The sequence below is a fragment of the Garra rufa genome, chromosome 20 (genome assembly GCF_049309525.1).
Source record: "Garra rufa chromosome 20, GarRuf1.0, whole genome shotgun sequence".
In the NCBI taxonomy this organism is placed as follows: domain Eukaryota; kingdom Metazoa; phylum Chordata; class Actinopteri; order Cypriniformes; family Cyprinidae; genus Garra; species Garra rufa.
The window spans coordinates 27,635,400-27,663,050 of record NC_133380.1 but is presented as its reverse complement, the minus strand read 5'-3'; the positions used below and the strand labels follow the sequence as shown (position 1 = coordinate 27,663,050).

Genomic DNA, 27,651 nt, shown 5'->3' with positions numbered 1-27,651 from the left:
AACATAAACAGATCTCTCAAGATCTCAGCATTACTTACCAGTTTGACTAAATTTCATACAAAAGTTGCAAAACTCTAAACACAAATCCAAAACTTCTAACTCAATTTCCCAAAGTTCCTATATTCAGGTCAAAATGAAGCTCATTTTGCATTGCAGAACTGGGCTATATCCATCTTATTATCAAAAACAAAACACAGACTCCCGTCTGAATAGAGGCCATTACAAGAATTAAAAATAGCTGACAGTGTTATAATCTTATGTAAAAAAAAAAAAAAAGTCAGATTAAAGGACAGCACATTCATGATAGTGTTGTGTAGAATTTTTATTTTTTTAATCTTAATTTCCCTAAACATTTAAAAAATGTTTTTCACATTATTTTTCACATTTCACATGTACAATATATGGAAGCATCATATAATTGCTTATTCAGTGTATCAGTTTCACGACTACAAGGTTGTGTGTACATGAACATTGCACAATAGTTAACATGATCTAACAATGAGCCTACTTTAAAGCTTTTTTAAATATTAACATGTAAAGATTTGAATAATAATGAAGTTATGTAGCATACTGAACTAACATCTAAATCAAATAAAATAAAGAATAAAATTATAACTATAAATTAACGTCAAACAAGATGAAACAATGTTTGGAAAAATGTATACAACTTTGTTGTAAAGTGTTAATCACAAAAACATAATCTCATGTTGTGAGATACTAGGACTATTTCTGTAAAATAGAATTCTTAACTAACAGGAAATACATAATTTATTTGCCAAACAAATTATCACTACATAACTCTAGCGCAAGAAAGACAAGAAAAAAGTTAATCAATCTCATTATATTAAAAGTAAAAGGTTCACTATTATAGTACAATATACAGTGTTAAATTACAAAATGTATACTTAAAAATTACTAATTTATTATTTACTTTATCTTCTGTGGTATGATTTTCAAGCTTCTGTTTTACTTGGAGAAGCATCCCAGTGATTTAGCAGAAGGAGCCATCAACATATTAGCCTGGTTTTTGTGTGTGATGTGGATCTACAGACAGAAAGGCAAATAAAACTGATGTAAATTAGGAAGTACATATACAGTATCTCACAAAAGTGAGTACACCCCTCGCATTACACCCAGAGGTTCAGTAACACCCTGAAACCGAGTTACACTACAGTGGTTTTCCAAGATGGGTTTTATTCGGAACAGGCCTTGCAAGGGTCGATCAACAAAGTTGAGAACTCCTTCTGTGCGTCAGGTGCAGAACCTGACTTCAAAAAACAGATGCATGAGTGCTGCCAGCATTGCTTTAAAGGTTGCAGAAGTAGAAGGTCAGCTTGTCAGTGCTCAGGCCATACGCTACACACTGCAACAAGTCAGTTTGCATAGGTATCATCTCAGAAGCAAGCCTCATCTGAAGGTGGCTCACAAGAAAGCCCAACCTGTGCAGCTCTGGTCAATTCCATTCCCAGGATGTTAAAGGCAGTGGCAGATAACAATGGTGCTAACACAAAATATTGACACTTTGGACAAGTTCACTTAGGGTGTACTCACTTTTGTTGCCAGCTATTTTGACAATAACATACAGGTTGAGTAATTTTCAAGGGACACTAAATCTATACTGCTATACAAGCTGCACATTGACTACTCTAAAATATATCCAAGTTTCATTTCTATAGTATTGTCCCTTGAGAATATATTAAAATGGTTGCTGAAATGTGAGGGGTATACTCACTTTTGTGAGATACTGTAGCTACAGTAAATATCACTTCACAGAAATCAGCATGGAGGCTAAGCCATCTGTCAAAGCACCCTATATCAGGGGTGCTCAACCCTGTTCCTGGAGATCTACCTTCCTGCAGAGTTCAGCTGCAACCCTGATCAAACACACCTGAATCAACTAATCAGGATCTGAAAGAGCACTTGATAATTACAGACAGGTGTGTTTGATCAGGGTTGGAACTAAACTCTGCAGGAAGGTAGGTCTCCAGGAACAGGGTTGGGTACCCCTGTCCTATATAATATATTTTAATTCATAGCTAGCTATAGACTAGCCTATTTATACCCCTGGTTCAGGTCGTTTTTTTCTTAAGTAAATGTGGTTAGTGTTGTTCTTTGGAAATTATTCTTTAACGTGCATCTCCTTACAACCACTATATACATGACACGCACATTCATAACACCCTACAACTGATGCATGATGAAACATTTCAATTAATGAGAAATCACTGTAAACAAAATAATACTGATGACATCTTTACAGATCATCAACTGTTTTCCAAACAGCACACTTACCGTACATGGAGGCTGCATCCACGGTTCTCCATCAATCTGCATGGGCAGAGTTTTAGATGTTCTACAGGAAAGAAGAAAAAGCAATGTTGTATCATGTATTGCAGCTCAACATACAATATTCAAATAACTTGAAATCTATAATGTTTATTTTAGCTTCACTTGCTTATTCAAATGAGTGGGAAAATGTACAGTATATAGTAAACACATTTAATGAAATACAACATCAGTTAAATGAACACACTGATCAATGTAATTAAAATTTATTAATGTACATTACTGAAAAAATTAAGATTTCAGTGGTTGATAAAAGCTTATTTTAAGAAAAAGGAAGCTGTGGCCACACTTCCATTTTATTTGCCGTGTAGGGCTCACAAACTCCTCGGGCACACCTGTTGGTTAAGGCTTAAGAGCTGTCTGAAGTTATTTATAGAACTTTTAGTATAGAATTTTAAGCATTTTTCATTCACATAGTATGCTACTAGTATGTCTACACTCTTAAAAATAAAGGTGCTTTAAAAGGTTCTTCACAGTGATGCCATAGAAGAACCATTTTTGGTTCCACAAAGAACCATTCAGTCAAAGGTTCTTTAAAGAACCATCTCTTTCTTATCTTTTTATAATCTGAAGAACCTTCTTTCACCACAAAGAAAGGTTTTTCAGATGTTAAAGATTCTTTATGGAACTATTTAGACAAAAACGTTTTTCTATGGCATCGTGAAGCACCTTTATTTTTAAAAGTGTACTGTGCTATATATGCTTTGGAAATATTTTAAAGGTGCCATAGAATGCATTGAAACAATATTTTAAATTGTTCTCTGATATCTACAAAGAAGGTATATGGCATAGGAAAGGGCAAAAAATCTGCTTTTACAGGTCCATTTACAACCCTAGGATTTGTCCCTAGAATGAAATGCTCTGTTATTGCCTTATTTGGAAGGTCCCTGCATAATAATGAGGAGCTCTGCTCTGATTGGCTGTCTCACAGAGCGGCATGCTCACACAGCTGTAAGGAAACACATGGAGGAAATATATATTTAATTACGGCCGCTTCATTTATTTAACTCTAGCTGCTTTTAATATGCGGTTTGTTGAATCTGCCGTTTTGAATCCGCTGACATTTTACTCTCTCTACTGTGATCGCATGTGCTCTGTATAACGTTACACTGCAGCGAAGTAGTATAACGTAAGAAGGACTTACCACACAAGTTTTGATGCTTTAATGATGCTCAGGATCTGTAAATTATTGGCCATCATCAGTGCACTCATCTCTCCGTTTATGTGGTAAGTAAAATCTTATGTACAGGCTACCGCTAGAATTAAGCTAACCATGTCCCTTCAGTGGTTTTACTGATGTACTGCCGTTACTGATGATTGGGCTATGCAAATGTTGGGGGCGTAACTATTAACGATCGGGACTATTGCGTAATAGTCGGTGTTATGTTGGAATTGACCTATTTTTCGGTGGTCTTTTGCAAACACCAGATTTATATAAGAAGGAGAAAATGGTGGTGTTTGAGACTCATGGTATGTCATGTCCATGACTGAACTGTTATTATTCAACTATGCCAAGCTAAGCACAGTTTTCCATTCTATGGAACCTTTAAATTTTATTTTTTGTAGAGGGACACAACTTCTCTTAATGAGCATTTAACATCATATATCAGATCGGAGAATGTTTTTTCAGTAATGCATATAAATGCATTTAACTAAAGTTCATTTATCTCCACTAGTGTTTGTAAAAGGTTTTTATAATGCACATAAAATAATTTCACTAACATTGATAAATGTTTATTTCACTAGTTTGTAAAAGGTTTTTCAGTAATGCATATGAATTTCACTAAATTATATATTTTTCCATTATTATTTGTAAGAGACTTTACAGTGATTACCTATTAATGAGTTTTAAGTTGATGTGTTCATATCAATAATGTTTGTAAGAGGTTTTCCAGTAATCCATATGAAAGAATTTCACCAATGTTGATCAATCTCTTAATTTTACACTAGCGTTTGTAAGGCTTTTCAGTAATGCATATGAATGAATTTCATTAACACTGATCAAAGTGTTAATTTCACTAGTGTTTGTAAGAGGCTTTTCAAAAATTATGGCCTATATGGACCCTCCTATTACCTGATAGTGATGTGAGCAGCCTGAAGCAGACGATGTGCTTTACGCTTCAAGCCAGTGTAAATCTGACCCATTTCCACAACACTCTCCAGCCCAACAACCTCCAGGAGTTTATCATTCATGTCTACGAGTATAAATAGCATTTATTGCAAAAGACTATATCAAAATGAATGACACTGACATTTTGCCAACAAGGGCATCATCAAAATATAATACTGACCCTATTTACTTTATTAAAAGACATTCGTGGTGTTACTGTGAAATCACTGGTTCATGTTATTTCAAAGAGAAATGTTTTTTCTACTTTAATATGTAATAACGTGCTCTGAAACAACTCTCCTTTTCAGCTGAAGTCACATTTATTTTACTCTCAACAAACGCATAGCAACTATAGCATTTATGAATGTGAACAAATAATGGTTAACATATAACCTATTGTTGGTAATGTATTTTTTAAAATTGTAATGAGCATTTGCTTACCCTGTGAGCACATTTTAAGAGCATCAGGATCAACAGTGACCTCTTCCCACTTCTTTAGCTTTTCAGCACTTTTTGTTTCTCCCCACAGGTTTGAACCACCGTGCATGCTGGGAATGTTCAGGACAGCAATGCCCTCCAATGAAAGTCTGCTCAGATCAACTGGAACTCCACAACACTAGAGTGAAAGTTACACTACAGTTCATCAATATCATTCGCTTCGACTATATTTCACTTATTCATTTAATAGTCACACTGACACGCAGGTAAACAAATTAAATATTTCAAATTTTAGTGTTTAAGTATTAAAATTAGTTTTATTTTACATTTTTATGATTTAATTAATTAGCTTTTTATCAACTCACAAACCCACTGTAGTCCTTATATTAAGCCCAGTTTGTGAAACCCTGGTTTGATGTAACGTGTAATGCATTTAATGGCTTATATGGCTTGGTTGATGGTAAGTTTAAAACAAGTTAGATGAAATCTAAATATTGAGAAAATCACCTTTAAAGTTGTCCAAATTAAGTTTTGATATATTTATGGTAGGACGTTTAGAAAATATCTTCAAGGAACATGACCTTTACTTAATATGCTAGTGATTTTTGGCACAAAAGAAAAATCAACAGTTTTGACCAATACAATGTTTTAGTTGGCTATTGCTGCAAATATATTGTGCTACTTATGACTAGTTTTGTGGTCCAGGGTCACATATATATATTTTTACAATTATACTGAAAGGCATTTTACTTGCTAAAAAATAATTAAATTAAATTAAATTAAATTAAATGCCTTAGAAATGTGCATATTAAATATAACACAGTAGGCTTTATAAGGTTAAATAAGCTCTGGTATGTTATTTGATGGAAGGTTTCTACTAAAATAATATGTGACCTGCAAACAAGGTGTGTTAAATCATCTTGTTTTTTTCTAGGCAATAATGGTGAAAACATTTAATAGCTTTTTTGTAGACTTTATGAGAACAGTGAATGAAAATCTTGTCCAACTATTGAACATAATCATTTTAAAATCATTTACCTCAATAGTGAGACATTCCTTGAGGTTCCGGCAGGAAGCTGAAATAGTCTCAGATGTTGCAAGTTGAAAATACCACAGCTTATTTCTGGTTCTTCCATGTCATAAAACAAATAAATGTAGGACACATAGATTTAAACAAAGCAATAACTGCAACAATAGCATTGTCAAGCAATAACATTGTCAAAACACAACACAGTGTACCAAACACATTTCAGATCCTGACCTACTGTTGAACTTCTGTGGATGTTTTTCTCTCATCACATGAAACTGGTGTGCTATAGATGCATCCTGTTGAAGGAATCACCAAAATTATTGACACAAATACAATATAGCTGCCAATTACAGAAAGAGTCCCTCCATTTAAAGAGCCAAATGACTCAAAATACATAGAGAGGAAATTAAAAGGCACTCACCACACCAACAGAGAAATAGTTGTTGATAATGTCATTAGGCACTGGGTCACCCTCATCTGCCATATCCACTGGAATAACTTGCAAACTCCAGCGATCCATCTGTACCAATGTGCTCTCTTCAATCTGCTTAATGATTTCTGTCAGATCAGTGCCTTCATATCCTGTTTAATCCAACATGTATGAGAATAAAATTTAAATTAAACAAGTTAAACCTCAAAAAACAAACATAGTAACACTAAAATTAAAAGTAACACTAAAAGTTTTAAAGTTAACATTTTAATTGTTATTATTAGTACTTAGAACACAGGCTGTCGTAACATAGCAGTGGCTATGATGGAACAACTTGCTCAGTGTAACATTTAACCTGTACATCATACATTAGCAGCATGAAGTGAGCCATGGAAATATCTCAGCTGATGCAGACAATAGTCATGGACTAGGCTGTTGAAGAAGAGACTCACCTGAGAGACTCAGATGTACATCTGAGTGTAACAGCTTACTGAAAAGAGAAAATGTAGGGCGGCACTTTATTGAAACAAAACAGAAAAGGTGAAAACAGAACGGTTAGTACTGAACAGTGGTGAGATGAACAAAGGCAGTGCAGATGTCTTTGCAGATGGAAATGGCAACACGAAGAACATAACTGGAATACTCAAGTGGACTTAACAAGGCAACAGGAACACAGAGATAGGATGACTGGAGAATTAGAAGACTGGATGACTAAGATGCAAGATAACAGGAAAGTCCAACAGGAGAAAGTCTGTAATGTTGTGTGCACAATAAAGTCCAGATGATGAACAAGTCTATGCACTTGCTTGTGCACTTCATTGGTAAAATGTGTTGCTAAGTACTCTGGTGAAGGTGAAGGAAGTGTGGACTGTAACTCCAGAGGAAACCTCCGATTTCTGAGCCGACTCTGTTCATGCAGTGCAGGGTGAGATGGATAAACCATGTAGAAGTTGTTCAGTATAGAGTCGAATCCAGAATGTCACCTCAAGGTACCTAGGAACTCTCTTCAGGACCTTAACCTTCCCAGTCGATCAGGTACCTGAGAGTCCAGGATCCTACAGACAGCATAGACAAACAGAATGGTAATAAAATCCACTCCTAGGTGTGAGCAGGGGTAGTGGAAGTGGGAGTGGAAGTAGCTTGCCAACTGAGAGATAAAGTGGATTCTTTGACATGGTGCAGTTGGCGCATCCTTTAATGAAGCCCTGGACATCCTGTGACATCTTGGGCCACTAGTAACAATTTTGAAGGAGTAAGAGGGTCTGCTGTTGGTCGGAGTCACCGGAGCTCAGGGAGGAGTGGACAGAGTCTGAATGCTGATGGGATGTAAGTCAATACCTTTGGACAACCAAGCAAAACAGGCTCCGCAGGTGTGACTTTGGCCATGAGGGAATGAGGATGTATGGTTTCAAATTCTGCAGGTGTTGATGCTGGAGTGAAGAGCTGAGAGAGGGCATCTGCCTTGGTATTCTTGGACCCTGAAAAGTAGCTGAAATGGAATTTAATCTTATGAAAAACAGATCCCACAGAACTTGTGAATGTTCAGCCACAGAGCTTCTCCTAGGTTTTCCAGGTTGCGATGGTCTGTTATCACCTCAAAAGGATAATTGGAATCCTTGAGTCGTCGAGGGTTGCCAGTATCATAGTTCTCCTCTACTGGGGTCATCTTCCTGTAGAAGGTGCATGAGTGAAGCTGTGCGGAATCCCCCTGTTGCTGAGAGAGTACCACTCTGACTCCATTAGTGTACGTGGTATAAAAGTTCTGGGTCTGGGTGGACAATGATGGGAGCAGTAGCAAATGTATATATGAATTAAAGTATAAATGTATTTCTGAAGGAAACCAACTTTTTTAAGGAAAGTCTGATGACATTTTCTCTTCAATTTACCTCTATGTAATCTGTAATAAATTCAGGTTTATAGGCACAGCACTTCTTTGTGTACAGCATTTACCAGGAGAAAAGCTCTATTCTGCTCTTCAGATAAGTGTCACCACCTTTCAAAGAATGTATTTGCATTCATTCAGACTGTCTAATGTTTGTGTTCAGACCAATGGAAAATGGACTGAATTTTTGTACTGTTGTAAATTGTAATGTAAACTGGTTGACTGAAAATTATGTAATTTGCATTCTAAAAAATAAAACCAATTCAGATAATGAGGTATCTAGAATTATTCATGGTGCAGATATAATGCTTATTTGTCATTTTGACTCATATCACTTTGAAATGTGAGTTTTATTTTGTCAAAACTTGAACATGTAGTACATGTTAGTATTTAACATGTTGACCTGGTTTCACATACAGGGTTTAGGTTAAGCCAGGATTAGGCCATAGTTCAATTAGGACATTTAAGTATCTTTTATAACTGTGCCTTAGAAAATAACATCACTTGTGTGCATCTTGAGACACAACAATGGCACCAACATATTTTAAGAACAGTCAATGCTAGTTCATTAAAGTTAAAACAGCACAGACATGCATTTTAGTCTGAGATTAGTCTTAAACTTTGTCTGTGAAACCAAGGGGGTTATGCTGTAATGCAAATGCTTTTAAACCAAAGTGTGGGGTTATGCTTTTAAACCAAAGTGTGATTTAAAATTATGATATTTACTCTGCTACAGAATTTCTAATATTAAAATTTAATGTGGATTCAAACACTTGCCAAATTTGGAGAACATTTGGAGGACATAAAGTGTAGACTTTGTTATAAATTGTTTATTTCCTATATTAAAATATCTTATTCACAAATGCAAAGTTTTAAAACAGTTCTTAACCCAGGAAAGTATTTGATTTGTTTAATCAGTATGATATACACTTTATTTTTGCAATCTATTTCTTGGTTTTACTTCTTATTTCTCTTTAGAGCTTGACATATGAAATTGAATTTTTGAAACAGACTGAACCTTTAGAAAAATATTTTAAACATCAGGCTTTTGTTTTTTGATATAGTATAGTATAGGAGAATATGGAGCTCACACTCGAAAAAGAAAAAAACACATTCATTTTATTCTGAGGCACAAAGAATTGCTGTAACCAAACTGTTGTTGGTCCCTATTGACGTCCAAAAAAATGAAAAAAAAAAAAATATATATACTATGGAAGTCAATGGGGGTCATCAAATGTTTGGTTACTAACATTCTTCAAAATAACAAAAGCTGAGTAAACAAATGGGTATAGGTTTCAAAGGAGAAGTTCACTTTCAAAACAAAAAATTTACAGATAATTTACTCACCCCCTTGTCATCCAAGATTATCATGTCTTTCTTTCTTCAGTCGTAAAGAAATTATGTTTTTTGAGGAAAATATTTCAGGATTTCTCTCCATATAGTGGACTTCTATGGTGCCTCCGAGTTTGAACTTCCAAAATGCAGTTTAAATTTAACTTCAAAGGGCTCTAAATGATCCCAGTCGATGAAGAAGGGTCTTATCTAGCAAAACGATCAGTTATTTTCTAACAAAATGGACAATTTATATACTTTTTAACCTCAAATGCTCATCTTGTTTAGCTCTGTGTGAACTGTGTATTCCAGGTTATGACTAAAAACTCCCATCTCATTTTTTTCCCTCCAACTTCAAAATCGCCCTACATCGCTGCAGAAGTACCGACCCAGTGTTTACAAAGTGAACATGCAAGAACACCCTTTACAAACAAATATTTGGATAACTGTGCATAACTTTGTATTTCTCACCAATAGCATCCAATATCCACCCAACAGTGCCATCTCCTCCGCAAACCAGGATTCTGTATTTAAGAAGATTTTGAAAGAACTGGAGCCTGAAACGCATTCACATTCATAGATACACATGTGTTTTTGTACTGTATTCATAATTGTGTTTGTTCACACTAATTATAAAAACGTACCCTGGATTTGGTCCCCCATTGTCAAGATTGTATACCTGTCTTGGGTTCAGGAGGTACTGAAACTTCCTCAACACTCTACAACAAACCAGATAAAGACATTAAGTCATATTATGTAATAAAATGTATGCAAACTATGTAAACAATTAGTAGTTGTTTTAACAAACAGTTCTTCAAAAAGTCGATAGAGGGCATAACCTCTTTCCCTGTTTTCCGCCACTCTTTGGATTTACAAACACCAAGAGAGGGTGTGTGTCCTTCACAGGAAATATCTAAATAGACAAAGTAAATAAATGTATAAATAGACAGTTATAGAAAATAAATTAACTAAAGCACATGCATACAAAAACACAGTTATATTTAAATTCAAGAATGGTTTAAATATAAATGTCTGCTTACCTGCAGAACGTGTCCATCTGAATTTATGTTTGCCAGGTAACTTTCTCCAAGACTGCTTCCCGAATTAGAGTCAGCTAGATCCATCTATAATTGAACATGGGGAGGGGGGGTGCTACAATTATTGTATACAAAATGCTATAAAAGCTATAGGAAAACTGCCTATATATCAACAGCAGCAACAACAACAATAATAATAATAATAAAAACAATAATAATATTTTATATTGTTCTAGTTGTTGCTTACAGCACATATGGCCCATGGTGGAAGGATGTGATGCTGTAATAGTCCACAGTCACAGTGTGATGAGCCCAGAGAAACACAGTCACTGTGGCGCTACATTCATCATCACCAGCAAAAAATAAATAAAAAACATCAGCATCTAAAAATGTACTGTATAAGGTAACAGATCTCTCTAAATAAATTAACCAACTAAATTAAGTCTTTAGGTCAAATGTTTCCTGATAATACTGGTAGCTCTGGACAAAAATCTGCACTCACCATGTGGTGACACCATGCACAGCTCTTTCCTGTGAATATCTTAATCTTTTTGTGGCAAATCTCACATTTGTTGGATTCACAGTCAGCACTGATCCAATCATGAGCTGAACACTGGTAAAGAAATAAAAAACAGGCCAAGCATTAACTGTCACGGTTTATGGATCTGTGTGTTCATTTTGCGTCTCTGTCTATTGTGTGTGTGTGTGTGTGTGCGTCCGTTGCTTAGCAGCCGCAGCTCACGCTCTAATCAGTAGCTACAGCTGCGGCTCGTTTTGCGCTGCCTTTATTAGGCTGTTGTTTGCATGGCGTGTTGTCGGTTCGTTAATCTTGTCTTGTCTCCGTTTTAGCTCTGTTGTCCACCTCTCTGCCAGCTTCGGATTACTGCTTTCACGTTTTGGACTCTGCACTCACGTTGGACTATTTGCACTCGCCGGGTTCTCTGTAGCTCTTCTGGAGTTTCGGTCTGGAATTCCTGGCTGCCTGCTGCTCTCCCCACGCTGACGGTAGCGTGCGAGTTGATTACTCTGCTGAGTGATTCTTCTGTGTTTTCTCCATGCTGGCGAGTGTATGGCTCTTCTCTGAAGAGTTTGTTCCTTTGCTATTGTTAATAAACACTGTTCACTCGCTCTCTGATCTCTCCGACTCCCTCCTTGTGACAGAACGAACCGACCAATGATGGATTCAGCGAGTGCGGCAGAATTAAGAGATTTTTTGACTAACAGCAACCAGCGTTTGGATCAACAGGAGGAGCTGAGTCTCAACACTTCCCGGGCTATCCAGACTCTGATTACTCAGGTTTCTGGACTGACTACACAGCTCCAGCAACTGAGGATGGAGACAGCGTCGACCTCACAACCTTCACTTACACCCGGTCCACCTGTTCCAGTGGATCAAACTGTTCGCGTAGCCGAACCCCGCCTTCCACCTCCTGTGTTTTACTCTGGTGAGCCCTTATTATGTCGTTCGTTTCTGGCCAAGTGTTCCTTGTACATATCTCTCCAACCTTCTTCATTTCCTACGGAGGAGTCTAAAGTCGCCTTCGTTATAACCCTCCTTTCGGGAAAGGCGGCCAGTTGGGGAACCACCGTTTGGGAGCAGAAACTCCCATGCTGTGCTTCATTTCAATCTTTCTCGGATGAGCTTAAGAAAGTATTTGATCGCGCTGCTGCTGGCAGAGAAGCCGCACGACGTCTTGCAGAGTTACGTCAAGGTGATCTGACTGTTACCGATTACTCTATTAATTTTCGTACGCTGGCTGCGGAGTGTGGCTGGAATTCTGAGGCGCAATGGGACATGTTTTTACACGGACTTTCTGATTCAATCAAGGACGAGATATATGTATTGGAATTACCGGTCAGCGTAGATGACCTCATCAGCCTGGCTATCCGGGTGGATTCCCGCCTGCAGAGACGGGGCCCGCGGACACCTCGCGGCTTACCGGCCTCCTCTTTGGGCCATTTTTCAGCGATTCCTGGTGAGACTGTGTTTTCTGTTTCAGAGCCGGAGCCCATGCAAATGGGCCGGTCCCGTCTTTCACAGCAAGAGAAGCAGAGACGTAGAGAAAGAGGACTATGCTTATATTGTGGAGCCGCCGGTCACATCGCCGTGCAGTGTCCAGTAAAAGCCAGCACCCGCCAGTAGGTAAGAGGTTACTGACGGGTGGGATTACACTAACCAAATCCTCTTTTTCAGCCACGCATCTTCCTGTTAGTTTAAGATTACTTTCATCGACGTATGACTGTGAGGCTTTAGTGGACTCTGGTGCTGAGGGTAACTTTTTAGACATTGGCCTCGCCCACAGTCTCATGATACCTGTGGTTACTCTCACCCAGCCCATCTCTGTGATTGCGCTGAATGGTCAGCCTCTATCCTCCATCACCCAGACCGTCTCTTTAAGTCTCATCACCTCAGGCAATCACTCTGAGAACATTGACTTTCTTCTCATTGACACTCCTTCAGCTCCTGTGGTTTTGGGGCACCCTTGGCTGGTACTTCATAACCCCCATATAAACTGGTGTATGAATTCTGTGTTGGCTTGGAGTGAATATTGTCATGCTTCTTGTTTATTGTCTGCATGTTCTCCTGGGTCTTGTTCTGTGTTTCAGGATGAACACCTGGATCTGTCTAACGTGCCACGTGAGTACCTTGACCTGAAGGGAGTGTTCAGTAAGTCTCGAGCTGCTTCTCTACCTCCGCATCGTCCCTATGACTGTGCTATAGACTTATTACCAGGTACGTCTCCGCCTAAGGGCAAATTATATTCGCTTTCTACCCCAGAAAGGGAGGCTATGGAGAAATATATTTCTGATTCTCTAACAGCCAAGATCATCCGCCCCTCTTCGTCTCCAGCTGGCGCGGGGTTCTTTTTCGTGAAAAAGAAAGATGGCTCTCTTCGTCCCTGTATTGACTATCGAGGGTTGAATGACATCACGGTGAAGAATACTTATCCTTTGCCGTTGATGTCATCGGCTTTCGAGCGTCTGCAGGGAGCCTCCTTTTTTACGAAATTGGATCTCCGTAACGCTTATCATTTGGTTCGCATAAGAGAGGGGGATGAGTGGAAGACTGCTTTTAATACCCCCAGGGGGCACTTTGAATATCTTGTTCTTCCTTTTGGCCTTTCGAACGCGCCTGCGGTCTTCCAGGCACTCGTCAATGACGTGCTGAGAGACATGGTAGATCAGTTTATTTATGTCTACCTGGATGACATACTGATTTTTTCTCATTCTCTCCAGGAACATGTTCAGCATGTCAGACGAGTGCTTCAGAGGCTGTTAGAGAATGGGCTTTTTGTCAAGGCGGAGAAATGCGTTTTTCATGCACAGTCTGTTCCATTTTTGGGGTACATCGTCTCGACCGAGGGGGTGCGCATGGATTCCGACAAGACTCAGGCTGTGGTGAATTGGCCAACTCCGGATTCTCGCAAGGCCCTGCAGAGATTTCTGGGGTTTGCCAATTTTTACCGGCGGTTCATTCGCAATTTCAGCCAGCTAGCCGCTCCTCTGACCGCCTTAACCTCCACCAGGACTCCGTTCAGGTGGTCCAGCGCAGCTGACGCTGCGTTTGCTAAACTCAAGAGCTGCTTTGTTTCAGCCCCGATCCTTGTTGCCCCTGATCCGTCCCGGCAGTTTGTGGTGGAGGTTGACGCGTCAGAGGTGGGGGTTGGCGCGGTGTTATCCCAGCGCTCCTCCTCGGACGACAAGATGCATCCCTGCGCGTATTTTTCTCACCGTTTATCACCTGCCGAGCAAAATTATGATATTGGTAACAGAGAGCTGCTGGCAGTCAAGCTTGCCTTGGAAGAGTGGCGTCATTGGTTGGAGGGTTCGGGGGTTCCCTTTATCGTTTGGACTGACCACAAGAATCTTGAGTACATCAGATCTGTTAAAAGACTAAACTCTAGGCAGGCCCGGTGGGCCCTTTTTTTCGATCGCTTTGATTTTTCCATTTCTTACCGTCCAGGCTCTAAAAACATCAAGCCAGATGCGTTATCCCGTATTTTTGATCATTTGGAGCGCTCATTCTGTCCGGAGCCCATTGTGCCACAGAAGGTTTTTTTTTCTGCGGTCACGTGGGAGATCGAGTCGAAGGTCCGCACGGCCTCCCAAGGGGTAACGCCTCCGCCCGGAGGTCCACCGGGTCGTTTGTTTGTGCCAGAGGGGTTAAGGTCCGAAGTCATCCGATGGGGTCATTGTTCCAAGGTAGCCTGTCATCCTGGGGTTAATCGAACTATGTTTTTAATTAAACAACGGTTCTGGTGGCCATCTATGGCTCGCGACGTTCGCTCTTTTGTATTGGCTTGTTCGGTCTGCGCTGTTTCTAAGTCTTCCAATCGACCCCCCGCTGGACTCCTTCAACCATTGTCAGTTCCTTCGAGACCCTGGTCCCACATTTCGCTAGATTTTGTTTCGGGTCTCCCGCCCTCACAGGGAAACACGGTGGTTTTGACCGTGGTGGACCGGTTCTCGAAGGCAACTCATTTCATTCCTCTGCCTAAATTACCTTCTGCCAGAGAGACAGCGGTTGCTGTCATTGACCACATTTTTCGCATTCATGGCCTCCCGATGGATGTGGTCTCTGACAGGGGGCCTCAGTTTGTTTCCAAATTTTGGAGAGAGTTTTGTCGTTTATTGGGGGCGACTGTTAGTCTTTCTTCTGGCTTTCATCCTCAGAGTAACGGTCAGACCGAGAAGGCCAACCAAGATTTGGAGCGCATGTTGCGATGTTTGGTCTCTCAGAACCCCTCCTCTTGGAGCCAGCAGCTTTCATGGGTTGAGTACGCACATAACTCGTTACCAGTCTCAGCCACGGGCCTATCCCCATTTGAGTGTAGTTTAGGATACCAGCCACCTGTTTTTTCCAGTATGGAATCCGAAGTCGCGGTTCCCTCTGCCCACGCTTTTGTCCAGAGGTGCCGACACACCTGGAGCAGGGCTAGACAGACCCTCCTCCAGATGGGTGCGCGCACCAAGGCCCAGGCCGATCGCCACCGGTCAAAGGCTCCCGTCTACGTCGTTGGTCAAAAAGTGTGGCTTTCATCTAAGAATATTCCTCTTCGCTCCGTCAGTAATAAGCTTGCTCCCAGATTTATTGGCCCATTTACTGTCACCAAGATTATTAGTCCGGTGGCAGTCCGCCTCAAACTTCCTCCGGCGTACAGGAGAATTCATCCGGTGTTTCATGTATCCAAATTAAAGCCCGTGTTTCATTCAACCATTAACCCGCCTGTCCCGGTTCCCCCCCCGCCGCGTCTCGTAGATGGGGAACCAACCTATTCGGTAAGACGTATTCTGGACTCGAGGCGGAGGGGACGAGGATTTCAGTACTTGGTGGACTGGGAGGGTTACGGTCCTGAGGAGAGGAGTTGGGTTCCTGCAAGAGACATACTGGATCACTCCCTTATCGATGATTACAATCGCCAGGTAGGTTCCTCTGGGAGCGCCAGGAGGCGCTCCTAGGGGAAGGGGTACTGTCACGGTTTATGGATCTGTGTGTTCATTTTGCGTCTCTGTCTAGTGTGTGTGTGTGCGTCCGTTGCTTAGCAGCCGCAGCTCACGCTCTAATCAGTAGCTACAGCTGCGGCTCGTTTTGCGCTGCCTTTATTAGGCTGTTGTTTGCATGGCGTGTTGTCGGTTCGTTAATCTTGTCTTGTCTCCGTTTTAGCTCTGTTGTCCACCTCTCTGCCAGCTTCGGATTACTGCTTTCACGTTTTGGACTCTGCACTCACGTTGGACTATTTGCACTCGCCGGGTTCTCTGTAGCTCTTCTGGAGTTTCGGTCTGGAATTCCTGGCTGCCTGCTGCTCTCCCCACGCTGACGGTAGCGTGCGAGTTGATTACTCTGCTGAGTGATTCTTCTGTGTTTTCTCCATGCTGGCGAGTGTATGGCTCTTCTCTGAAGAGTTTGTTCCTTTGCTATTGTTAATAAACACTGTTCACTCGCTCTCTGATCTCTCCGACTCCCTCCTTGTGACATTAACTTGCATTAAAAAAATAGTTCAAATAAAAAATAAAATGTGCTTACTTTAAAATTTACCCTCAGGACATTCAAGATGTAGATGAGTTTGTTTCTTTATAAGAATAGATTTGGAGATTTTAATGGATTTGTTTCTTACAAACACGCAGCTTTTTGCTTCACAAGACGTTAATTGATGGACTAGAGACCTTCCTTGTGGATTATTGTGATATTTTTATCAGCTATTTGGACTCTCATTCTGACAACACCCATTCGCTGCAAAGGATCCATTGGTAAGCCAGTGAATTTCTCCAAATCTGTTCCCATGAAAAAACATATCTACATCTTGAATGGCCTGAGAGTGAGTATATTTCCAGGATATTTTAATTTTTGAGTTAACTATTTAATTAATGCCTTTTGTGAACAAATTTAACACATAATTAGCAAGTAAATGTTACTGTAGAACATAATGTGATGCAAATATTACCATGCAGGTGTTACTGTATGGTACAATGTAATTTATGAAACGTGAAACCATCAGATTTTTTTTTTTTTTTTTTCTCACCCCTATCTCGGTTTTGGACTTGACAAAGGTCCTGACACATGGTGTGCTGTTTTTGTTGGCACAGCTGCTGTGGACGGTGTATTTGCAAACTAGAAATCAATAAAAAAAAAAAGTGGGGCAACATTGACAATGTCAATAAATTAAAAAACACTACAGCCACAAGTAAGAGAATATACATAGACACTAGACAAGATTATTCTTATTAAAATCAGACAAGACAAGCCTGTACATATACAGTGTTACTTGCCAAAAAACAACAAATGTACTGTTAGGGTTAGGGTTAGGGTTAGGGCTCTTGAAATGGACTGTGGATATAAACAACTGTTAAAAGAGAGAATATGTATATAGGCCCATTCACACCAAAGACAATAACTGGAGATAACCATAAAGATATAGTTCTGATGACTATATAATTCTAAATTTAAAAGAATAGTGAAGTCTACAGCTATAATGATAACGGCATAGAGGAATCATTGGAATCACTTTTCCAGCTGATGAACACCCTAGTGAAAAAATATACTAAAATGTATTTGAAATACATTTACTTTGTGCTAAGTATACTACAAATACATTTACATATTTATGTGCTTAATAAAAATACCCTTCCAATGTACTTTCAGTATACTGAACTGGTCTAATTTTGTTGCTTAAGTGGAACTACTGCAAGTATACTTAAAGTACACTTTACACTTAAAGACTGATATTACTTTGACCATATTAATAGTGATATTAAAACACATTTTAAGCATAATATTAAAAATATGCATTCTCCAATAAAGAAATACTCCAAATAAAGTTTATGTATAATTTTACATCAGTAAGTCTTAAGTGATGTGTCAATAAATATGTTAAGTAAACTTAAAGGTCAGTGCCGACAGCCTTGTGGGAAGTGCGCCAACATATGGTGAATCCCGCTTTGTGGACCTTTTCCCAATCACTCTCCCACTCACTTCCTGTTATATCTCCACTGTCTTGTCAAAAGAAAAATGGAAAAACACCCCCCAAAAAAGTGTACTCAAAGTATACTTAGTATGAAATAAATATACTTTAAATAAATGATGATTTATTCAATAATACTATTAGCCAATAGGAATCCATCTTGCTTTAAAAAGCTCAAGCATTTAAAGCTGCAGATGGTAAAACTTCAGCAAGCTAATAATTAACAGAATGCTGGTGTGGATGCTAATATAGTTACAGTGTCTTGTAGTTGTCTTTATAGTTACCATTCTCTGTGTGAACAGGCCTTCAGGTTGTACACTGATGATAAATAAATGTTCCCATGAATTAAAAAAAAGAAGATTATAATCGCTAAACTCACAATTGCAGGACAAGCCCTGCTTTCGTAAGCCTAACATCATGTTCTGACAGACAAAGCAATATGTGGGCCTGCTGAAGTTCTTCAGCCGCCAGACATGTTGGCCATCTTTTTCAGCTACCTGAAGATTTAAAAAATAAAGATTAAAAATCTAATATCTAACATCTAACATAATGAGTTCTACATCTTATGACAATATGACAACTCATTACATGATTACATGTACATTCTGACAAAGTATTTACCTTTAATCCCAGCAGAACCAGTAGAGGAATGTTGTTCAAACCACCTTGTATCCATTCTTGTTGGGTTACAGTACCACTGCTGTCTATGTCTATGGCTTTCAGCATGTCTCTAAGTACCTAAAAAAGGAAAAATATACAGTTGAAGTCAAGAATTTACATATTTGCAGAATCTGCAAAATGTTAATTACTTCACCAAAATAGGAGGGATCTTACAAAATGCATGTTATTTTTTATTTAGTACTGACTTGAATAAGATATTTTACATAAAATATGTTTACATATTATAGTCCACAAGAGAAGATAATAGTTGAATATATAAAAATGTGTGGTTTTTTTTTGTTTGTTTGTTTGTTAGTGATAGTCTACAAAGACATTTCATGAGTTTGTCCCTTGTTTGTCCTGAACAGCTAAACTGCCCGCTGTTCTTCAGAAAAGTCCTTCAGGTTGTAGCGTTGCCACATAAATGTGTTTTGTTATAACTATTTCATTAGATGTGTGAAATGGCCATGGAGTTGTATTAAAACTTTCTTCATTTGTCTTAAGGCTTTTATTTTGATACGGTGTATTTGCGAGCAAGTTCATTTCCTTACGTACACACTTATATGAAAAGAAAGTCGTGACGTATTGTCAAATATGGTGACCCATACTCGAAATTGGCTCTCTGCATTTAACCCATCCAAGTGCACACACACAGCAGTGACAAGTGAACAAACACACACACACACACACACACACACACACACACACTGTGAACACACACCGGAGCAGTGGGCAGCCATTGCTCAAGTGCCCGGGGAGCAACTGGGGGTTCAGTGCCTTGCTCAAGAGCACTTCAGTCATGGTACTGAAGGTGGAAAGAGCGCTGTTCATTCACAATCCCCACCTTCAATTCCTGCCAGTGTGGGAATCGAACCAGCAACCTTTGGGTTACCAGCCCAACTCTCTCACCATTAGGACACGGCTGCCCCCAAAAAAGAGATCATCAAAATATAAATCATACCGTCACACCAGTAGGGGGGTATCGGGTACTAGGACGGCGTTCACGAAGAAGCAGAACGGGCGTGGAGACGGCGTTTGCCTGGGCAATCTGTGGTTGGATTATTCGCGATCGCTTTGTGGATTTTAAGAGACTGTTTTCGTCGTTGTTTCATCTCCTGGGGTTTACCGCCCGCTCGGGACTCGTAGAGACCCAGAGGATTACTTATATGGAACAGCTCATTTGGATTGTGCTCACGGACTTCAATTTGAAGGTGAGGCCGATTCTCTCACATCTGCATACACTATCACAGAGTTTGGGACTTTACACAGATACGTCCTATTTGTATATTTGTATAAAATGTGTTTTTGTAGTGCTTTTGTAAATAACATATGAGAGGTTGGGCAGCAAATATTGGTTGTTGGTTTTTTTTTTGTTTAATTTTTGAAGATTTGAGAGTGTAAGTGTCATTCAAACAAGAGAATAGACCCGTGTTTATCTGTGTGACCTGCCTGATATAGGCGGACGGTTACATATTGGTGGCCCGTACGGGGACAGATTCTCTGACTTGCACTGGTTCATGGTTTATTTGTTATTCGTGGGTTTATTTATTATCATGGATTCTACATACACAACTGTGGATGAGATAAGTGGTACGGAAAGGGACACTAATTCTGTTGTACACAATACAGACACAAGTGAAGGGATTGAAGTTGATTATACTTGTGAGCAATTTAGAGTCAGACGCAATCCAACTGAACAAATAACATCGTTGCTTAGTTCACTGTATATATCTGATGTTGATCAAAATGTTGATGATGTTGATTCTGATGGTGGGGGTGAACAAGGAATTCGAGTTGAAGTTTCACAATTGAAGGAGGATTTGTTGGCCCTTTCTGATAAGGTTCAAACTATTGAGCATGATTTTAAGCTAGCTTTGGATAGCACATGTAACCGTGAAGCTACCTTTAGGCAAGCTTTGGATGATCGTTTGACTAAGTTAGACAAAGTTAGAGAGAGCTGTGATGGATTGTTTTTTGAGGAAGGATGAGAAGTGGGAGAATAAGCTTAAACACATACATTCAACTAGCACCCCTTTTCCCACGGGAAGGCAATATAGACCGACTGCTTCCACTTAACATGACTGGTCCCCTGTAGTACAGTCTCCTATACCACAGACTTCTGTGAATGCCACCTATCAGGTTTCACCTTCTAAACTTTTAGATCCTTCTACAGCTCCTGATACCGTGGTGTTATCTGACTCGTCCTCATTTTGCACTCGACCTCCTGTATGGCTTGAATTCCCTACATTTGGTGAATCCTGAGAGACAGCAGATGTCTTCAGTTTCATAGAGAGGTGTGAGGACTATTTGGAAGTCCGACCACTTGCCAACTTTGAACTTTTAGGAACCCTAAGCACCGTCTTGCAAGGACCAGCTCTCAGTTGGTGGAAGGCTGAAAAAAGCAAGGTTAGGGACTGGGAATCCTTTAAGAGGGCATTAATGGATGCATTTCTGCCGGATGACTATCTTTCTGAGGTAGAGGAAAAGCTCAGGATAATGGTACAGCAACCTAATCAACGTTTGAGGGATTTCGCTTACAATTACCGTGCCTTATGTTTAAAGTGGAAACCTGATGCTTCAGAAGAAGAACTAGTGAACCGGGTGAAATCCAAGGGTGGCAGGAGGGGAACCGTACATACTGTGAGTCAGCTGGTGAAGGTAGGAGCTCTGGTGGAAAAGGATTATATGGGGGCGAAGGAGTATTGGAGAAAAGTGGAAAGTAGTAATGGGAAAGATAAGGGTAAGAAATCTTCTGAGACTTCTCATTGCAAACACTTGGCTGGAATAAATATAACCCAGCACCATCCAATATCCTCTCTGCTGGGAGTATCTATTAAGGTGAATGGATGGGAGGTACAGGCGGTTATGGATACAGGCAGTACATTTACCTTACTCCAAAAGAGTGTGTGGGACAAGATGCATGATAGGGAAGTTAAAACATCTAAGGCAATGCCTTCCCAGAAGTTTATCATGGCCGATGGAACTATACATCATTCCATGGACCACCAGTTGATGAATTTTGGTTGGCATGGACAGGAATATGAGATGGGGGCTTTTATTATGGAAGACTCCCACTTGGCATTTCCTGTGATCTTCGGCTTGGATTTCTTAAAGCTCGCTGGAGTAGTTGTGGATTTGGAGCAAGGAAGATATGGTATTAGAAGAGGAAAGGTTTACCAATATTTTCCCTTCTTGCCTCTGCTTCCACCTGGTAAGGGTATGCCGCTAATCCCTTCTTGTTTACCGATACCTGCTACACTCCATATGTACTGTGCTGTTCTGATTGGTCAGTTGAGACTATGAACACTCAGTGTCTGACCCATATAAAACTCATGAGACCACCTACTCTGAAGAATTAAGGGAGTTAATTACGGCTTGGCCAGTTATTACTTCAGAAAATCTTGGTCATACCTTGGTCGTCCGGCATAAAATCACCCTCACCGATGATACACCGGTAACATCCAGAGACTATCGGGTCTCTCCACTGAAGAGGGGTATCATTGAGGAAGAAGTTGATAAGATGCTTGAGAAAGGAATCATCGAACCCTCATTCTCGCCTTGGTCTTCCCCGGTCGTTCTAGTCCCAAAGGAAGATGGAACGTTCCGGTTCTGCGTGGATTATAGGCGTCTTAACAAAAAGACCATCTTTGATGCCTATCCTATGCCTTTGATCCACGGCATATTGGAGTCACTGGAGGGAGCCACTTGGTTTACTTGCTTGGATTTAAGGTCAGGTTATTGGCAAGTTGCCATGGCTGAAGAAAGTAAGGCCTTGACAGCCTTCATCACCACCAAAGGGCTCTTCCAATTTAAGTACATGTCGTATGGGCTCAAGAATGCCGCTGCTACATTTCAACGGCTTATGGAGAGAGTGTTGGATGAATTGAGGGGTAAAATTTATTTATTTATTTATTTTAATCTTTGAAGATGTAAGTGTCATTCAAACAAGAGAATAGACCCGTGTTTATCTGTGTGACCTGCCTGATATAGGCGGACGGTTACAAGGTCCCACAAATTCTTTGGTTTTTCAGCATTATTGTGTATTTGAACCCTTGATTTTGAGATCCATCTTTTCACACAGATGACAACTGAGGGACTCCTATGCAATTATCAGAGAAGGATCAAACACTCACTGATGCTTCAGAAGGAAAAACTATGCATTAAGAGCCGGGGTGTAAACTTTTGAACAGAATGAGTGTGTGTTCTTATCCAAGATGTATGTGACTTTGTTTCTACAGTAGAACACAAACGAAGATTTTTAACTCAAACCATTGCAGTCTGTTAGTCATATAATGGCAGTGAATGGGCACCAAACCTTTGAAAGTAAAAAAAAACATGCACAGACAAATCCAAATTAAACCCTGCGACTCGTGATATATTGATGTCCTAAGACATGAAACGATAGTTTTTTGTGAGAAACTGAACAATATTTATATAATTTTTTTTTCAGCTTTGATACACAGCAATATCCAACTGTCCTGAGCGTGAGCTCAGCATCCGGCTCGTTACATGTGTATGCTCTCTGGCGTAGTATACGCAATCGGTGGAAGCGATCTGTCGAATGTATACGACACTCATTGTTTATACAGTGCACAGAGTTTGTGGGTATAGCGGCTATTCCGAATGGTAATTACTTGCGCTTATCCTGATTGTTCAAACCAATTTAAAGCTAAAAGTTTACGTTTGCTTGCGCAAACTCATCTGGGACTGTTGACTTTTCACCGATTTTCCCTTCGTGTGTTTGCATATACTACGCCAGAGCGCATACACAGGTAACACGCCGGATACTGAGCTCACGCTCAGGACAGTTGGATATTACTGTGTATCAAAGGTAAAAAAAATGATATAAATACTGTTTAGCTTCTTCCAAAAAAACGATCGTTTCGTGTCTTAGGACATCAATGTATTGTCACGAGCCGCAGGGTGTAATTTGAATTTTTCTGTGCATGTTTTTTTTTACTTTCAAGGGTTTGGTGCCCATTCACTGCCATTATATGACTGACAGACTGCAACAGTTTGAGTTAAAAATCTTTGTTTGTGTTCTACTGAAGAAACAAAGTCACCTACATCTTGGATGCCCTGGGGGTAGGCAGATAAACATCAAATTTTCATTTTTGGGTGAACTATCCCTTTAAGAATCAAGTGTATATATTTTTATCATTAGGCCATTTTTATAAATTCAACCATTATCTTCTCTTGTGGACTATATGTAAACGTCTTTTATGTGAAATATCTTATTCAGGTCAGTACTAAATAAAAAATAACATGCATTTTGTATGATCCCTCTTATTTAGTAAAATAATAAACATTTTGCAGATTCTGCAAGGTATATATGTAAACTTTTGACTTCAACTGTACATGTTTTTACACACTTAAAATTTTTGAAAGAGCAAACCACCCCATCTATTGTTCTATGCCTGATTAAGAAATAATGAGGCTTTTATGTACAGCTATTAACATCACTTATTACACGGCTCTTTGGAATGCTCGATTCTCATTGGTCAGTTGAGACATTTGTAGGTTCGTTCTTTTCAAATAATCACCGCTCCAAAGTAATAACGCATAGCCGGTACTACTTGTATGTTTAAAATCCCTCCGTGCCAACAAAGATTACCGTTTGGCGCCATCTTGTGACAAACACTGGACAACCAATTAACAATGGATTAACAATGGAAAATTTCGACATTAATCTATTTAAATTGTCTTACTAACGTACATAGTTTGAATGTTAGTCACGTGGTACTATATCGTTTCGCGGAAGGATAAAAATGTTAATTTAAAACAAATATGCCAATAAAAGGTTTCAAATTCATATTCATGTCCAGTTTTTTTCCTTATGTGGCAAGTAGCCGTGTAATAAACGGGATAATGTACAAGCAGCCTGTAGTTATCGCGAAATAAGCCCCTTCAGTGTGATACAAGTCCTGATCACACTGTCGGGGCTTATTTCTGCGATAACTACCGGCTGCCTGTACATTATCCCTTACTTAACCTTAACCTTCCAACAACAAAGAAATTCTGACATGGATGAGTTTACCAGTAATGGGGAAAGTAACATGCTTAAATTAAGGGGGAAAATGTGTGAGCTTTTGAGCATGATGAGAAAAGGGGGAGACTTTTCAGTGTTTGATGATCAGTTATGTCGGGATTTAGAACTGTTTCAATTATGCTGGGTTATTATTGCATTTAATACAGACTGAACACCATGCATGTTAATATGTGGTATTACCTGGGATTTATTTTACACATCAGTTTCTTTAATGGATTTTATATGGCAGATGGATGTTGTTTAAAAAGAACGGAGGCAGTGTGACAATTAGAAGAAAAGAGCAGTTATAGAAAAAATAAAGGTATGATATGGTGACTATAAAGATTTTGATTAAAGGTAAAAAAAGGGTATAGAACATATGGATAGATGAATAATTCACAATTAAATAAACATTGTATTTTTTAATTTATTGTATGAAAGCTTAAACAGTGGAAGAGTTTGTCATCATCAAAGACTGCTTTTGATGGAATTGACTGAAACTTGTATCTTATTTCCCGAAAAGACTCATTCATGTCAAATGAATTTCAGATATTGGCACTGAAATATTTTTTTTCTCTGTAATGCTGCTTTGAAACACTATGCATGACAAGATTTGACTTTTTTATGTAACAGAAAAGGCAGAACGTCTAGAACTAACCACTGGGATTAACCACTGGCACTAACTAACTTTAAAAGTAATTTCTCCAAACTCATTATACCTTCTGAAAGAGTTACTTGTATGTACCGTATGAACTTACTGGCTTTAGTTCTGTCACATCCCATCCAAGGTATTCTGCAGCTTGCATCATCTGTGTAACAATTTTGTCAACTTCCTTTTAAACAAACACACAAAACAAATTATTATAATTCATTTTAAGAGGAGATCACTGGACATGTTAGTAGGCTAATTTTAACCTAAGTGAGCTACAATGGGGATTAAGAGGGATCATTACACAGAAATATATAGACATAGACATAGACATAGACATATTGAAAATGTATGCATCTTGTTACCTTGCTATCAAGAAGTCCATTGTCATCTTTGTCATATAATTTGAAGGTGTCTGCAAAAGAGGTGTTATATGATTAATAAAAAGCCTACTTTGCAACTTTATTTAATGACATTTAAATGCAAATGGCATGTTTATATAATAATTTAGATTATTAAAAAGTAAGTCAATTCATTATTACATTATAAATGGTATTAGTACATAGTAGCACATGGTATTAGTAATATCATCTACTAGAGATTTAAATTCAATGAATGTCTTACACTCTAGTTTATCTCGTGGATTTCCATCCTCCAATATGGAAAAGTAACATAATACAGCTTTAAGAGAGACACCACCTGAAAGAGATCAAAGAATGTGTTAGATCTTTCACAGAGTTTGGGTATGAACAGGTTGGAAAGACAATAGACTTAAATGATGTAGTTCAAGATGATTTCTTAAAAATGAAGCAGCAGATAACCATCTTTGGTGTGTGGAATTTGGTCAGGACAAGACTGCTCAGATCTTTGGAAATAACAGTAGAGATGTTGGCAGAGATCGGCTGGAAAATCTTCAACCTCAAGATAATTCTTGAGGAACAGAGAAAATCCAGTTGCATCTATGTGCTTCAGTGGAGAAAATGCAAAGGGAAAGTGTAAAAAAAAAAAAGTAAAAAATATGGTTGATTTTAGATTCATATTCAGCATTTTAAACTATGAAAAAAACACCAACTCTGTCTCTGTCCTATGCATTCTATATATTAAAAAAGTATAGTTTACAACCGTCATCCTTTATTGACTGAAAGACTGTCATCCCTTTTCAAACCTGAGACAATGAATCCCACTGATTTTTATTGTATAAGCAAAAACAGATCTCATTCTTTATAATACAAAAAAAAATAGAAAAAAGTAGGTTATATAGGTTTGGAACAACATGAGGGGTTTTAATTATGTTTTGATTAGGTCCCCATGAGGAAACAGGCTTATAAATCATGCACAATGAGTTTTTTTTGAGGAAGTAAAAGTGTGCACAATCTCCTCTGAGGGCTAGGTTTAGGTGTAGGGTAGGTGTAGGGCAATAGAAAATACGGTTTGTACAGTATGAAAACCATTACGCCTATGGAATGTCCCCATAAAACATGTAAACACAACATTTCAATGATTATATTTTTAATGGACAAATTAGAAAGTCATTAGAAAGTCATTGTTAACTTACATCACCAAACCTGTGGTGGACCAGCTTTCCACCAGCATGAAATTCCTTCATTGCATCTTTCGCCTTTATCCTGCTGTCTAAGAAATTCAAAACAAAGAAACAACAACAACAAAAGGAAAAAAAAAAGAGGAATTGTTAAATTAAACCAAACAAATAAATAAATAATCAAAATCTTTTATCAGCTAAATAACATTCTTACAAAGTCTGTGCCATGATTTATCTTGTTATTCTATTATGTATGAGTCAATAAAGAAAATGAGCAATATTTCTCTTAATATTCTGGATGTGGTTTATGAAAGGTACTTACATTCTATATACTCCTGCAACTGAATGAAGTCAACCGGGCTAATCTCATTTTCTAAAGCAGATTCTGTGGCCATTTTGTTTGCCATAAATCAGTCAACCTGAGAAATAAGGACAGCGAGAGGTCAATATACATGAGGAATACATAAACGTACTGTACAGCTATGAAAGAAATCATGTAATAAACACAGACCTTTTTTGTGGCAACGTTTTGTAATCTTTAGTGTGTTGATTACAAGACATCTTTATTTTCACATGTGAATAATTACTGTAACATGCACTATAGTATTTACACTGCTGAACGTTTCTTTATAAGCACAATAGACGACCAAAACAAAGAAACAAATAAACATCTTGATGTGAATTTTTAATGCTATGCATGTATTTCATT

At 38.8% G+C, this 27,651-nt stretch overlaps 1 protein-coding gene across 1 annotated transcript; it reads right to left on the bottom strand.

The window, feature by feature from the left end:
- Nucleotides 1-304: 304 nt before the first annotated feature.
- dgkab (diacylglycerol kinase, alpha b) lies at nucleotides 305-27,368 on the bottom strand. The gene is made up of 26 exons (XM_073825535.1): nucleotides 27,265-27,368; nucleotides 26,958-27,034; nucleotides 26,224-26,368; nucleotides 26,027-26,101; nucleotides 25,768-25,817; nucleotides 25,512-25,586; nucleotides 18,687-18,803; nucleotides 18,445-18,562; nucleotides 17,127-17,215; nucleotides 11,108-11,218; nucleotides 10,853-10,942; nucleotides 10,609-10,692; nucleotides 10,408-10,481; nucleotides 10,213-10,287; nucleotides 10,040-10,125; nucleotides 8,241-8,251; nucleotides 7,882-8,122; nucleotides 7,693-7,832; nucleotides 7,394-7,409; nucleotides 6,346-6,506; nucleotides 6,156-6,220; nucleotides 5,933-6,023; nucleotides 4,898-5,072; nucleotides 4,421-4,541; nucleotides 2,293-2,353; nucleotides 305-1,044 (listed from the first exon to the last, which is right to left on the bottom strand). Exons 1-26 carry the CDS (start codon nucleotides 27,347-27,349, stop codon nucleotides 967-969), a joined length of 2,511 nt encoding a protein of 836 aa, XP_073681636.1. The 5' UTR covers nucleotides 27,350-27,368; the 3' UTR covers nucleotides 305-966.
- Between the last annotated feature and the right edge of the window lie 283 nt (nucleotides 27,369-27,651).

Excerpts from the sequence above, each read along its gene's own strand:
- dgkab (XM_073825535.1), bottom strand. The coding sequence starts at position 27,349 with ATGGCAAACAAAATGGCCACAGAATCTGCTTTAGAAAATGAGATTAGC. Across the intron at positions 7,833-7,881 it reads GCTGAACATTCACAAGTTCT|GGTCCAAGAATACCAAGGCA; the intron begins GTGGGATCTGTT and ends GCTACTTTTCAG. Across the intron at positions 5,073-5,932 it reads AGGAATGTCTCACTATTGAG|TGTTGTGGAGTTCCAGTTGA; the intron begins GTAAATGATTTT and ends CTTTCACTCTAG.